Raw genomic sequence first — 14,419 nt, 5'->3', positions numbered from 1 at the left:
AATCGGGGTTCCATCTTCCTCATTGAGTAGTGAATTACAGGGGTTCTCTATCAGAACACACGGTAACGAAACCTTTTGCTGGTACATTCACAGAAAAGTCGGAACTTCACAGTACTGCAATTTCCAATGATTATTATGGATCTTTTGACCATCTATCCTTACTACTGACTTCTAATCATGAAATTCCTCATGCGATAAACTTAATAAAAACATTCCGCACGAGTATAACATAACTCCATTCTCATGTAAGCCCAATAAGGAAAGTGTCTTCTGTTCTGTCGACAACTATTTGAATAATCTTTTTATGTTTATCTTACTTCAAAGGTCGTCTAAAGGTTATGGCACATTCCTAAAATTTGCGGTATCTTCAAGTTGCATAATGTAAAGCCTGTGCTATGGGCAAGGCTAGTCATGTAACTCTGAGCCTTTGGCCCAGGGCAGAACCGTTCGCATACGGTATCTTTCAAGTTCATCCTCATCCGAGACTTGCTGTTCATGTAAGAACGTTTCCCTACAATATTTAAGCCCTACGTGTTTTAGAATATCAAAAAGCTCGTTACTTATGCAAAAACCAAAAGTAAAATTGGATCGAGATTAAGGTAGATCCCCTTATTTTTGATAGATCGATGTACATTTCCTAACAGTTATTCTGTTTGGAAACATGTAGCATGTAATAAGCTTCAACTGACTGAGGATTTGGCTTGGGTGTATGTTTGATTTTAAATTATACAGTTATTTAGCCTCTTTCACACCTGTCTAACCATGTCGGCAACACAGTATGAAAAGCTTAAGGACGTCGATGAAAGGATATTTACTGCAGCGAACTTAGCAGATGCCGGTAGTTACATATTTTCAGATCCACATAATTTATAGAGAGGATTCGTGCTTCACAATCTGTTAATCTGTTCACATTTGTACTCTTTCTTTACATACAACAAATAAACAAGATATCACTGCGAGCGTCAGCAGTGTCAGCCAGTGCTGAGTTAGTGTTTTGTGATCTTATTATCTACTCTGCTAGGTGGCCTGGTAGTTACAGTCGTTCATCCGAGTTGGATTCAGGTCGTTCAACTCCTATCAGACTATGTCGCGTAATTGTGTGAATTTAACTTTCAGTTTTCAGAATCTAGATGAGCAATATCATTTCCAGTTTATCAGTGAAAATTTGAATGAAATGCTTGATCTTCTTGTTGAACCCGGTAAATCTTATTTGTTGTTTATGTTTGTGTTGATATAATGCACAAAATTTAATAATAATTCGGGTTCTGATTAATTAGAAAAGAAGTGATCTACAAGCTAACTCCCCTCAATCTTCTTAATTTACCATGTTTATTTTATGTTCATATTCTGTGTATAAGTATGCCATTTTATCGCAAAACCGTTTGTCTGTCTAACTTGTCTTTGATTCCCAGTTATTCGGGGCATGCTCCAATAATCAGTCCTTGTGAGCAGCTATCACTCGGCCAGATATGATTTCTTTCACCAATTAATTAGTATCCTACTCATTGATATGAACAATAAATTCATCAATTAATTGATTACTTACTAATGTATGTCGTTAAATATAACTGTGTCGCATAGTTACAGAGTACTAACTTCGTGTTAACCAGAAATAATCATCACAAGATGAACATTCAGAGTGTGTAGAAAACGTGTGAGTTAATAACAGTGTAAATGTACTGTCTTGAATTAAGACAGATTCTCATTTACATTTATGTCTATGTAGTCACTGTTTTTGATGGAGTTTTGTTCTCTGAGCTAGTTTGGTCGGTGAAAGCTCCACGACCAAACCATCCAGCTCAGAGAACAAAACTCCATCATAATCATCCGCTTGAGCTACAAATACCCACCATGTCACTGTTTACGGCAAGTATTTTTAGTTGTCTCATCATATTTCCCTGGATGTAGTTCCACCTATGTTATCTCGATAATTGATGTATATTTGGCAATTACCTAATCACATTTAGTGATCATTTGCAGCCTTACGTTTGCATTTTCGACTCCTCGTTCTTCTGGTTTGCTTTATCACTTCTGTTTTGGTTTTTCATTACTTCTCATGGCACATTAATAGATTACTGCCGGTTGCAAAATGGGTTCTTGATTCGAATCACGTACTGTGTTTGCACATTACTTACCGTTTTGTACTTTATATTCAGATAACCAAAGTGGAAATAGTATGGATGCAACATTATCTGAAGGTGCTGTCGAAGCTTTGGATCTTGTTTTGGAAGGATCAGCTGATGAAGGAAGGTGCAACTACTTTTACATACTTTTAACCTTATTTTATTTCAGGACACTTAATTCATTTTCAGAACTTGCCCATATACCAACAATTCTTCCAGCAACTGGTTATTCCAAGGTATTTCCTCATTGTTTTCTTATCATTCTCATAACAGCAAAAGCCTACAAAAAATTGTCGTTATATTGTGTTTACTTACTTGTTAATATAGAGGCGCACTTTGTTCACATTCCACTACTATGTCTTGTATATGCAACATTGACGAAAGATATTCGTTTAAGGCTTTATTATAACACGGTTCGCAAATTGTTGTTATTTGTGGCAGTATTCACAATAGTTTCCAGCTTTTCGCGGAGATTCTTGCTCCATTCAGATGGCGTTGCAGGTCACACCAAATCCTTATTTGGAGATCAATGTCAATCGCTTTGTGGTGGATCGTAGCTTTACTAATATTTTCAGAATTAGAATGAATCACGGTTGTCTATATCGTACCATAATCTAAGATGCTTGTATTACATAACTGTACTTTAACAGCCACTCTCTCATTTGATTATTTCCAGTCACTTCATTTGCTTCAAACTATATAAAACCTTTTGTAGGTTACACATGCTTTCCATTTGCGTGGCCTTCTTTCTTGGATTCGTTCATGGTTAACACAAAACCCGTTTTCGGTTGAAAACTGTATTCTAAATGGTCGACGTTTACAGTGGCGTCTCCCTCATCAAGTTGTCTTGGACAATGAATCTGGTTTAAACAATACTCAGCAACAGCCACAGAATGATGTCATAAAGCGTCAGAAGATTGCGACAAACGCACACCAAGTTCCACGAACCGGAGGTCACAGTGGGTAAGCTTTTGGAAAATCCTTACCTCACTATTTAGAGAACGATTTCCAGTTGTTTGAAGTCATGTTTGTTGTGTGGTGCTTCATTAAGTATACGAAAAATGTGTATTTTGAAGCTTGTTCTATTGATAACTGCAGCCACATATAGGCATTTTGTGGTTCACCATCATTGTATTCAGTTTTTACCTCAGTAGGGCGATTTGAAGAAAAATTTCTATCTCTGCACCAATTTACATATTTGTAGTGCACTGTTTTTCACACATACTAAGTAGTCACTAAGTTGTTAAAAATCTTGTCAATTGATACTTTAGTCAATTTTTCCTACATGTTTTTAATTGAATATTCTAGAAACAAACTGGTTGTCATGTCGATGATTTCTCGCCAAATTATTGCTCGTGTAAGTTTATTCTATTTTTAAAATGTTTACTATTTGCATTGGTTCATACAGTTTTTTTATAGAGAATGAAGGAGTTTAGTTATAATTAGTAATTTTACTGCTACCATGTTAAAATACCATAAAATTATTTTGGAAAATTGTTAGATTCAATCCCCCAAATAGTAATCTTTTCTATCGATCAATAAAAATGCTCCTCTGGTGTCTATTGTATTATGGATTCTCTGTGTAACCGTTCGATATTAAGACTCCTCTGTCGATATCACTTTAATTAATGGAGATGATAATCCAGCAGTTGTACCTACAATTCATCAAAAACTCTGATTTGTTTTAAATTTATACTACTCAATCTAATGGATTCTACTAGTAAGAAAAAGCAGATTTATTGTCGAACTATCCATACTTTTGACGCGTGTTATATGCAGACTGGCTTTCGTCATATTTGAAATGGAATTTATTTTGAAAGCTGCCAAATACCTACAACTTTATTTTTTATCCAGGTCGTTTAAAAATGATAGGATATAATACCACAAATTCACAGCAGTTTAATTTTTACATTTTACAACAGCATACAAAAATAAGTAAAAGCAGAGGAAATATTGAAATAAACTGATGAAATGAAGTAAGCAATCAGAAAAATATAGATGTGGAGTCATAAGATTTCTGCAACCTAAAAAAAATACGGATCAGGAAGGTTTGTGTCACTATTCTTGATGTACTTTAATCACCAACTGGGAGTGTTTAAGTTCCATCTAAAGTTTCTTGAATTTCTCTTTACGTGTAATAACTTGGTTTGTCTACATTCACAAGTACCTATCTCTCAGTATCAAAATCCTCCTTGAAATCATTTTACTTTGATTTCAGAGTTCTGCTACACTTGATGGTGCAACGCTTAAAATACATCGTGCCCATTGTAGTTATTTATATCTCTTGTCACCGATGAGGTTAGTTTACCAACGTTAGTATATCATTGTGGTAGAATTCTATGTATAAACACTTTTGGTCATGTAATATGATATTCTTTCCATATTTTTATTTAATAAAAGTATAAACTTACCACTGTAGTTTCCTAATAAATGATTTTTCGCTAGATTCATCGATTAATATTTGGTGATTCAAGTTCATCGATGCCAGATATTACAGAGTGCATACTAGCGTTCTGAAATGTTTGATAAATAAATAACCATGAACCAAACTATTCCAGTATCTCGTTCTTATTCATCATTAACTTTATTCTTTCCTATACTCATGATAATTTCCATGTGATTCGTTTCTGAAAAATTGACGATATTCTAGTAAACTTTGAACTGGGATTTCTAGTTTTATACAGAATTCGTGTCTTATCCTATTTAGGACTCTTATTTCGGTCATAACCTTATTCCAGAATCGTTGTTTACTCTAAAACTAAAATCTAGTACTTTTTATGAACTTGCTAACAGGTTGTTCACCTAGCTACAAAGTTCGAATAGCCATTGAACTGCCAAAAAGATATGAAGTTATATATGTAAGGATTTGAACTTCTTTGTTGATACTATGGATTTCATCCGATCAGTCTCCATTGGCTTTTGTGCATCGTAAGCAAAGTACTTTGAAGTTGCCGTTCGTTACAAGGTTTTGTACTATAAACTGACGAGTCTTAAATGAAATGAATTGTGCGTCTGAGATAATACTGCTAGTCACTATGACAAAGTTACTTAAAACGTGTAACTAGTGGCAGTTTCAAGGCACTTCTGTGTGAACGTGCATACCAGTGGGGACTGTTTAAATGCAGTCCATAATATCAACGATGAGAAAACTGAAAACCTTAGATACAATACCTCCCCCAAATGCCCTGGTGCGGCCAAGGGTGGTGAGAGTCCTATATCCCTCTCAAAATTCTCTCAGTCACTTTCAGGCAAGTCCTGTTCACTCCTTCACTGTGAGGGTGTTGTTTACGACATCGAGAAGACAAAAAGCCAAATGTCTGGCGCTTGAACCGGGTTAGTGGCTACGGAGGGCCATATTAGTTCCAGTATCCTGAGGATGTAAATAACGTATGGCTGTCATGAGACCACATCTAACGTCGTTCCTTTGTCTTGTGGATTGGACCTCCGGATCAAAGGCTCGGTGAATGGCCTCTTAAGAAAACCGTCTATCTCAGTTTAGTCACCCGGGCAGTATTCTAGTCCACACAAAAACTGAATAAAAACTACTTCGTGTGGCCCATACATATTTTGGTGCCTTATTGTGCCGATGTTTATGTGTTTAAATGAATAAAATAATAATAAATATCTAGTTATATTTGGAAACTTTTCAACTATCTAACACAAACTACTGATACAAATGTGCCAGTAGTTTCACGTGTTTGATGATAATATTCTTCTGGTACCAATTGCCATAAATGAACGCATATTATCAACAAAGATGTAGTCAAAACTCAAAGTTATGTTAGTCTAGTCGAAAAGCATATTTCATAGGTCTCAAGTTTTTATTGTATCATTATATGTGTTAATTTATGTAATTATCAGTGGTAATCACCAAGTACGTGTTTATATATTCTGTTTTGATGCACGGTATTGTACAAGGGCTGGTGATTTTATCCGGTTTCTGATACCTAAGTAGGTGGATTAGTGTTTAAACTACTATCCAATTATTTTAAGCCAATGTCACCGTTTTGAATTTTTTGTTTTCAAAAATCGTTTAACTACAATTATGTTCATTTATTAGCCTGCAATATCTACAAGAATTAGTAAAGTACAGTATATATGGTAGGACAGTCTGTGTTTAGTGTACACTGTTGGTGTTGTATTAGTGGCGGTTCATTAAGGGATTTTGGTGAAAACATATGGATAGTTAGCAAAGACGAATAGTGGCTAGCAGTGGAATCCAGGACGCGCGTTTCGTCCTATTTGGCACTCGTCAGCTGGATGTACCTGCTAGCCACTATCCATCTTTGCTTACAATGCTTGTGAAATAAGGCTATATCGAGGCAATACACACAGTATGCACATATGCCAGTTAGAGACTGACCAGTTGCAGTCCTAAACATCAATGGGAAGATTCAAACAAGTAATACTGAGTGAATTTATATGGATAGTTGTTCTTCTAAAAACATCCACTAAGTATTTCTGTGTTTTTTTTATATGGTAGGCTTACTGCTGTCTCCGGTCCTTTCAGCTGACTTTTCAAGACATTGGATTTTTCGCTTTACATCTTGTTCTTTTTTGGGAGAGGGGACTAATATTCGATCACAGGTGTCTTCGAAGCATTGCTCGTATATTCTGTGACCACCGAGTAAGTAATGTAGTTGTTAGGAAGAGGGTATTAGGTAAGGATGGCAAATCAATTGATGAAGTAGTGAAACTTCATCAGTTGAGATGGCTGGGACATATGTTACGTATGTCTAAACACCGACTGCCCCGACGAGCTGTTTTATGGTGTAGAGGAGTAGGTTGGAAGAAAGCTAGGGGCGGCCAGACCAGAAAGTAGCACAAATCCATGAAGTCACTGAAAAGTGGACTGAGCCATGTTGGTAGGTGTAGAATACCTGGTTGGAATCCGCGAGATGATAGCAACCAATGGTTAGAGACCTTGAATCACATGGCTCAAAATTGTCTGCAATGGCGAAGTTGCTTCCACTCTTTGCATTCTCTCAAATTCTAATCTGAGTTCTTCATGTCCCTTTCTTTTTTGTCCTTCCAAATTTATTTTACTGGATTATACTCCTCGAATAACATCTTCAAACCCTTGTCTTTACGATTACTGTCTGTACTTTTACTACATCTACCACTATGGGATTTGAATGGACAATTGTATCTCTATGCTAATGTGGTATGGCAACTTGAACTGATGTACGTACGTACGAAGTTCTACGTTGTTTCTGTCTGTTTGTCCTATTATCTATTTGCATCTGAATCTTGAGGGAGTGTTTTCGAGTTATCAACGTCTTAAGGCTTTTTTTCATGAGGACATCCTATTATTTTTAGTAATGGTTGAATCAGACAGTCGATAGCCACAATTATATTGTTTAGTGTTATAGACAACTTTGCATTTGATTTGTTTATATATCTAAGTAATATCTAGACTGTATGTTGGATCTTCCATTATAAATTCCTTAAATACTTTTTGTAGGTCTGTTACACTAGATAAGTGTCGCAAGCTGACCATTGTTTTGGGACCGATTGAAAATACTCTTCAACTTAACCATTGTGAAGACTGTTTAGTTATTGCAGCCTGTCGTCGTGCTGTTTTAGCTTCTTGTCGTCGGTGCACATTACATTTAGCTATACAATCCCGTCCAATACTGATTCAGCCTCCTGTTCCAAACACTATCAGTGGATCTATGATTATTTCAAATATTCCTGGGAATAATTCGGGTACAAATACTTCTACCCCAGGCACCCCTACGCCTGGTAGTGTAGCACTGGTTGGTAATGAAGAAATCTTGTTGGCTCCTTTTCATACAACGTATATGAAACTTGTAGATCACCTGAACAAGGTAAACCTTAGTCCAAAAGTTAATTATTGGGATCGTCCATTTTTGTTGGGTAAGTATTAGTTCTTTTATGATGTATAACTATAAAAGAAGCTTAAAATCATTTATTGTTTTCTGCTGAACTTAGCAAGTAATCCAATTTCCTAAGCATTCATATTTGAAAATTCGAGGATCAAGTAAATCACGACATTTCCCCCAAATGCCCTGGTATGGCTGAGAGCGTGAAGAGTCTGCTCTCCTCGAAATGCTCTCACATGGCCACGCGTATAAAACTACTGCCAGGGAAGTCCTACTCACTGCCTTCTCGCAGTGGGGGTATTGTTTACGAAAGTGAGAGGACGAAAAGCGAATGTCCGGCGTTTTAACCGGGTTATTGGACACGGAAAGTCCACCCAGGGGAGTTGAAAAACCCTTATTACAAACCACTGGTGTACACCAGGCTTCAGTATCTTGAGTGGACAAATAGCGTATGAACCTATTGTTGGTCAACGGCTACCATGGGACTGCATCTCCTGATGTTGCTCCACTGTCTTGTGAATTAGACCTTCAGGTCAAAGGCTCAGGGTTTGTCCCCCTAAGAAAACCACCTGTTTTGGTCTGGCCACCTGGACAGTATCACAGTCTATACGCGAATCAAGTGACTTGTGTGGCGCATATGTATTCAGTGCCCCTTTGTACCAATATTTATGTGTTCAAATAAATAAATAAGTCACAAAATGACATCAATTAAAGAAATACTGTGACCTACTAAAAACAAAAAAAGCTATGCTATGAATATTAGTTTTCACTAATTTCGTAAGTGATTTTTTTTGTGATGAAAATGATCTAAAAGATTAACAAAATCGGCAGTAAATCAGTTAAACCAAACTATAGTTTTTTTAATGACTATTCGTGCTTTATGAAACGTTAAGCAGTGGAGTATTATAAATAAGAATTTCGTCTTATAACTGGAACTTTATATGCATTTGACACTCCTAACCATATACAAGTTATAGTTCCATACTCTGCTCGTGATCCATGGAAGTTCAATTCTGAATTAACTAATGATTTACAAACATTCGTTAGTTTAGAAACTGACCAGCTTATGTGTTCACTTAAAATGAGAAAGAGATTGTATTATGTCCTTTTATCAAGCAGTATTTCTTGAATATCATACTCCACCCAACTTCCCCTAAATCAGAAAAAAAATTTGAAAGGGAACAATGTATTCTTCATCCACCAGGGCTGATTGATTGAGAATGAACCAATGAGCATATTCTGATTCAGGTCTAACCAGAGCGTTCATTAGCCAGTATTATATCCTCCTAACACTTCCCCTTAGAGCATATTCGTAGTACTTATAGTTTTGATCCACGTTTATCGACGTGATTGGTCTGCGTTTCCTATTTGTTCACTTTTTTGTTGGTAGAGACGTAATGTCCTTTATTATGTAGATTATACCTATAGGTCAAGGGCTCAGTGATTAGCTCTTCAAGACAACCACTTGTCTCAGCTTGGGCACCTGCTCAGCATACCGGCGCTCACACAAATTAAATAACTACAATTAAAAAACTATTCACCCCTTAATTCTCGCCCTCGCAAATCATGCTCAAAACTATTTGTTAATATTATTTTTCATTATACATTGCGTCACGCACCTTCAATTCCCTGTCTTTCGACAACCTCATCTTTACTGTGTGGCGCATATATATTTGGTGCCCTCTTGTACCAATGTTTATGTGTTTAAGTTATAATAATAATAATAATAATAATAACAATAATAATAATAATAATGATTTTCACAATCTGATCAGGCATCCTTTTGGGGTGACTGTTTTAGGGCTCATAGTACATCAAAACATTTTTTGCCAAAATTTAACTTTTATCATTGCATCTTGGTGGTTAGGTCCTATTGGATAGCTACGTACATATGGTGAAGACTATGGTCCCACTGGGGGAATTTTTATTTTCACAAACACGGGCGACAAGCACTCCTAGGAGTGTCAGATTAATTTCGTGGATCGGTGTGCATTTCATATCTTCCTTGATATTTGATCAGATGCTAAGCAGAACTAACGGTAATGGCTGCTCTACCTAGTGGCATCTGGTTGAGGCATTACCCAGCTTTTCTGTTGCTTGTGAATTCGTTCCACAAGGTCCTCCGCTTCTGGATAGTACGTTGCCTTGCTAAGATGACGGACACTAGAAATACGAGTGGATTTGTGAAATAGATTCAGTTAGGACTGTTTTCTCCTGTCTAAGGTGACCGCTAAAGGTACACCAAAATTTAAAATCTACCCATCCAGGAAGACTAGCTATATTTTCAGTCGAGATATCACTTATTTATTTATTTATTTAAACACATAAATATTGGTACAAAGAGGCACCAGATTTATATTCGCCACACAAAACAATGAGAATGGGAAGAGAAAAGGGGTAAGATGCATATATAAAAAAATAAGAGTAATGATGGGGGAAACCGAAATGTACAACAAGAAGAACTCTTTCAGTTAAGGAGGTTATGACCACTATTTATGAAGAAAGTAAAAGAACGTTACTGTATGATCTCCGCTGGCTTCTATTCTGAGCCATATCTGATAACGTCTCTAACCATTGTGTGGTACCATCTCTTGGACCCCAGCTAGGGAGTCGTGAAGGATCAACAGAAGTCAGCCCTTTGCATCTGTCTTTCACACCACGACACCATATCATACACTGACCACCTCTCCGCTTTTTCCAACCAGTCCCAGCGTCGGCAAATAATGCACGACGTGGAATTCTCTGGGACGACATTCGTAGAACATGACCAAGCCACCGAAGTTGGTGTTTCAAAATGGTGACACCAATCGGATTATCGTCTCTGCGCCCAAACACACGATGCCGAACCTCTGAATTACTAACATGGTGTTGCCACTGGATGTCAGCAATCCTTCGGAGACAACGATGATCGAACACAGAGAGTCGTCTAACATCCTCACAAGCATAGAGCAAAACTGCTCTCACCGACGCGTTGTAGATCCGACCTTTTACCGCCAGACTAACATCACGAAGGCGCCAAAGATGGCCCAGATTGGCATAAGTCGCTCTGGCTTTCATTATACGTGCATCGATCTCATCACTCACGCCACCACCAGCACTTATGTAGCTACCTAGATACACGAACTTCTCAACTACTACAATCTGCTCACCATCCAAGGTGAGTACAGGATTAGAATCCTGCCAGTCTTGTAGAAGTTCTTTGCACTTTGATGGTGCAAAGCGCATACCGTACCTGCGGACACTGATTGTCAACTTATTAAGTGCAGATTGCATGGCAATTGGTCATCTGGTAAATGGATTGACTGCGTTAAATATGTAGATAAAGTCGTCAGATCGTGTCAATTAACCTATTAAATTAATATGAACGTGTTGGAAACGTTTATCTGATAGAATACATTTTCATGGTTTTGAGATAATGTGACTGTGAATTTTGCTACGTTCGCATTGGTCGCAATTTCGTGTCAGTCTGTTCATACTTGGGTTCACTTTACTCTCGATTAATGTTTTTGAGATTGGTTTTGCAGCAGCATGGATTCGGAGGTGAGATGGCTAATGACGATGATTAAAGACTGCGTTCCTTTAGTATGTTGGTATAAAAAGTTGGTTCGTTGCAGTTGAAGTATTGCGAATCGTCATCACGTCTGAAAAAGATGATTGAATACTATTCGATATTAAACATTTCTTTTATTTACAAGCGGGGAGATTAGGGTCTCTGACTTGTACTCAAACAGTTTCCTGTATATTAATTCCTTTTATTACAATTAGAGCATTTAGCTCTACCCGTGAAAAGCATATTATTCACCATTGATGAATTGAGTACTTGTTGAGAACTGGGAGATGTAATCTAACTGCCGTATTTCTCTGGGCGAATAGTGATTGGTATTGGTGTTAAACGCAAACACAAGAGGCTTATGGTCTGTGAAAATTAGAAAGTTTCTATACGTAATCAAATAATTGAAATGTTTAGTAGCAATGAAATACTATCTCTGAAAAAGAACACTTCAGTAAGCAATACTCCCAACACAACAAGTACTCCAAGGCCTGTGGATGAATGATCCGATGCCGAAACTGCATTTCAACTTGTGCAAACTATATTCTTGTGTTAATTTTACCGAACGGAGACACGTTTATTGAATTCAATGCATTTAGTTCTACTGACCCGTTATATTATCCATATTTACAAGTATGATTTATGTATTCATGTTCCGGTAGATTCATACTGAAATAAACAAAAAATGGTAATCACCAAAACAGAAGAAAATTTAAAAGTGACTGGCTACACGTGAACTGAAAACTCCAATTTTAGGAAAAAAGGCTCATCAGATTTGTAATGACTCGGTCTATTGAATCAGAAATAATAATACACAAATGTTAATATCAGCACGATAAGAAGTGAACTATGGCCTAGAATATACGCAGTACTGTTATACTACATTGTCCAGTTGATAAAGTGGAAACCGAAGATTGGATGAGCAGAAATAGATTTCTTAGCACAGTGACACGATAAATGAGTGGAATCATTTGCATGATAAGTAAAGTACTATGGAAAGTTTGCACGCTTAATCAACAAACATCAAATATAAAAATAATTACACATAGTATCACAAATCTTAAGATATAGTATTTTACTCAAATTATATACTTTGTGTCATCATACATTTTTCTCTTTCAAATTTTGTTTCTAATTTGGGAAAAGTCGAGTTAAGTGTAACGTCCAAGAAGTATTGTACAGTAGGATAACATTATACGGTGTAACTGAAATATGCTACTGAATGACCTTGAGATTTTAACCCTTTTAAGGAGCAGCAGATATAAATGTAAAAGTTATTGTGCAAGGACTGGAATATTCAGTTAAGGATTCTTGCACTATAGCCGATGTTGGTGCATTTCGATTTTAACTCTTTATGCTATTTATAACGTTGTATTGGAGTAGAAAATTAGTTTGCTTTTCAAATACTTCACAGATTGTTTTGAAATTGGGAAGGTGAATTGCATTTAATGGTTTAGTTAATTAAGACGATTATACTATGTTTCACTTATAGGGTTAAGTGACCATTTACCTAAAACTAGTGATAAGTATTTGGATTTATTACTTTCAACCATTTATCTGTTCTTTTTTTATATGACTATTTATCGATAACGATTTATTTCAGGACAAGATTCCAGTCGTCAAGACTCATCTCAACAATTATCCAGAGTTCGTTGCTGGGACTTACTACAACCCGCCCATTTTTATCCTTTCAATATTCCACTTTTGCTTTCTACTCGAGCTGAAAGTATGGACCACAACCCGGTCGGTAAAAATTATACTCGTTCTGAAGAATCTGTTCCTAATGGTAATCCTCAAACGGCTAACTGTCTAGATTTGAGTGCATCACTTATAACGAATACGTCCAGATACTTGGGCGACTCAGATGAAAGACGTTTAGAGAACTATCTTCCCATGGCTAATAATATTTTACCAATCCATTGCCTTCTGCTTATTTAATTGCTTTACATGAAAGGGCTGGAGCTTATCATAAGTGGCCTCAACATGTTATGGTTAGTTTCATAAAAACGTTCCTATTAATGCAATTTAGCATTATTGGTAACAATTAAACTTCTGTTTTGTGAATTTATTTAGGTTTGTTTTTCGATCTACCACTCTATCGGCTTTTATTTTTATTTTAAGGATTTGTTTGATTCCCGATTTTTCAAAGGACTATTCAAATCTGCAGTGATTGTGAATTCCACTATAAGACAATCCATTACATTATGAGCGGAGATGAATTGTGGGTAATCATAGGATGAAGGCTGCGAGTTTCATCTCATTCGAGGCTTGTTAGCTTGATGTACTTGCACCTGAGAGTTGATGTTCAATCCGAGACTCGAACCCAGTGTCATTCCCTTTAAAGGCCATCGCTCTATCCACTTGGTTACTGAGCCCAGATAGCAATTGGCTTGTGAAATGGGGTGAAGCTTAATTCTTTTTATTGGTTGTTTGAATTTTCCCACCAATGTTCAAGACTGCAGTAGATCAAGACTAAACGCGCGTCCTAGTTCCTACTGCTAGCCATCATCTATCGCGACCATCTACAAAGGATGCACAGGTGATAAAAATGACTAATGAGTTACAGTCTTAACCATCAATAGAAAGATTCAAAGAACCAATACAATTGAATGAATACATCGCATTATTGTTATTGTACGAATGAGTGTGCTCTTAGATCGTTTCAGTATTTGTCTACGGGAAAATTATCTCTAAAATTTGGTTCACTACATAACTAAACAAATACAGTGAGTAGAGATCTGTGACGTACAGCACTTGTTATAGTGAATGAAAGGGGTTCTTCTTCTTATTACTATTATTATTTCACCACTGGATAATTTCATTTGGAATCTTGTTGTATTATGCTTCTTATTTCATGGCTCAATTTATATTATACTGACATATGAGTTTGTTATCAAATC

At 36.6% G+C, this 14,419-nt stretch overlaps 1 protein-coding gene across 3 annotated transcripts; it reads left to right on the top strand.

Moving 5' to 3' along the window:
• Positions 1 to 366: 366 nt before the first annotated feature.
• Positions 367 to 13,457, top strand: Smp_120920.1 (hypothetical protein; the record flags this gene model as incomplete). Of its 3 annotated transcripts, XM_018793893.1 has the most annotated exons (14): positions 396 to 497; positions 541 to 599; positions 645 to 707; positions 741 to 838; positions 874 to 985; positions 1,022 to 1,091; positions 1,124 to 1,199; positions 2,157 to 2,250; positions 2,293 to 2,359; positions 2,839 to 3,086; positions 3,432 to 3,480; positions 4,342 to 4,421; positions 7,588 to 8,003; positions 13,123 to 13,457. In XM_018793893.1, 14 exons carry the CDS (start codon positions 396 to 398, stop codon positions 13,455 to 13,457), a joined length of 1,869 nt encoding a protein of 622 aa, XP_018648361.1. The 3 variants fall into 3 exon arrangements, with proteins under 3 accessions (XP_018648360.1, XP_018648362.1, XP_018648361.1); XM_018793894.1 differs by having other exon boundaries at positions 372 to 497; positions 2,157 to 2,359; XM_018793895.1 differs by having other exon boundaries at positions 367 to 497; positions 541 to 707; positions 741 to 985; positions 1,131 to 1,199; positions 2,157 to 2,359.
• Between the last annotated feature and the right edge of the window lie 962 nt (positions 13,458 to 14,419).

Source organism: Schistosoma mansoni, chromosome 1 (assembly GCF_000237925.1).
Source record: "Schistosoma mansoni strain Puerto Rico chromosome 1, complete genome".
Classification (NCBI taxonomy): Eukaryota; Metazoa; Platyhelminthes; class Trematoda; order Strigeidida; family Schistosomatidae; genus Schistosoma; species Schistosoma mansoni.
This window is presented reverse-complemented; position numbering and strand designations above follow the sequence as displayed.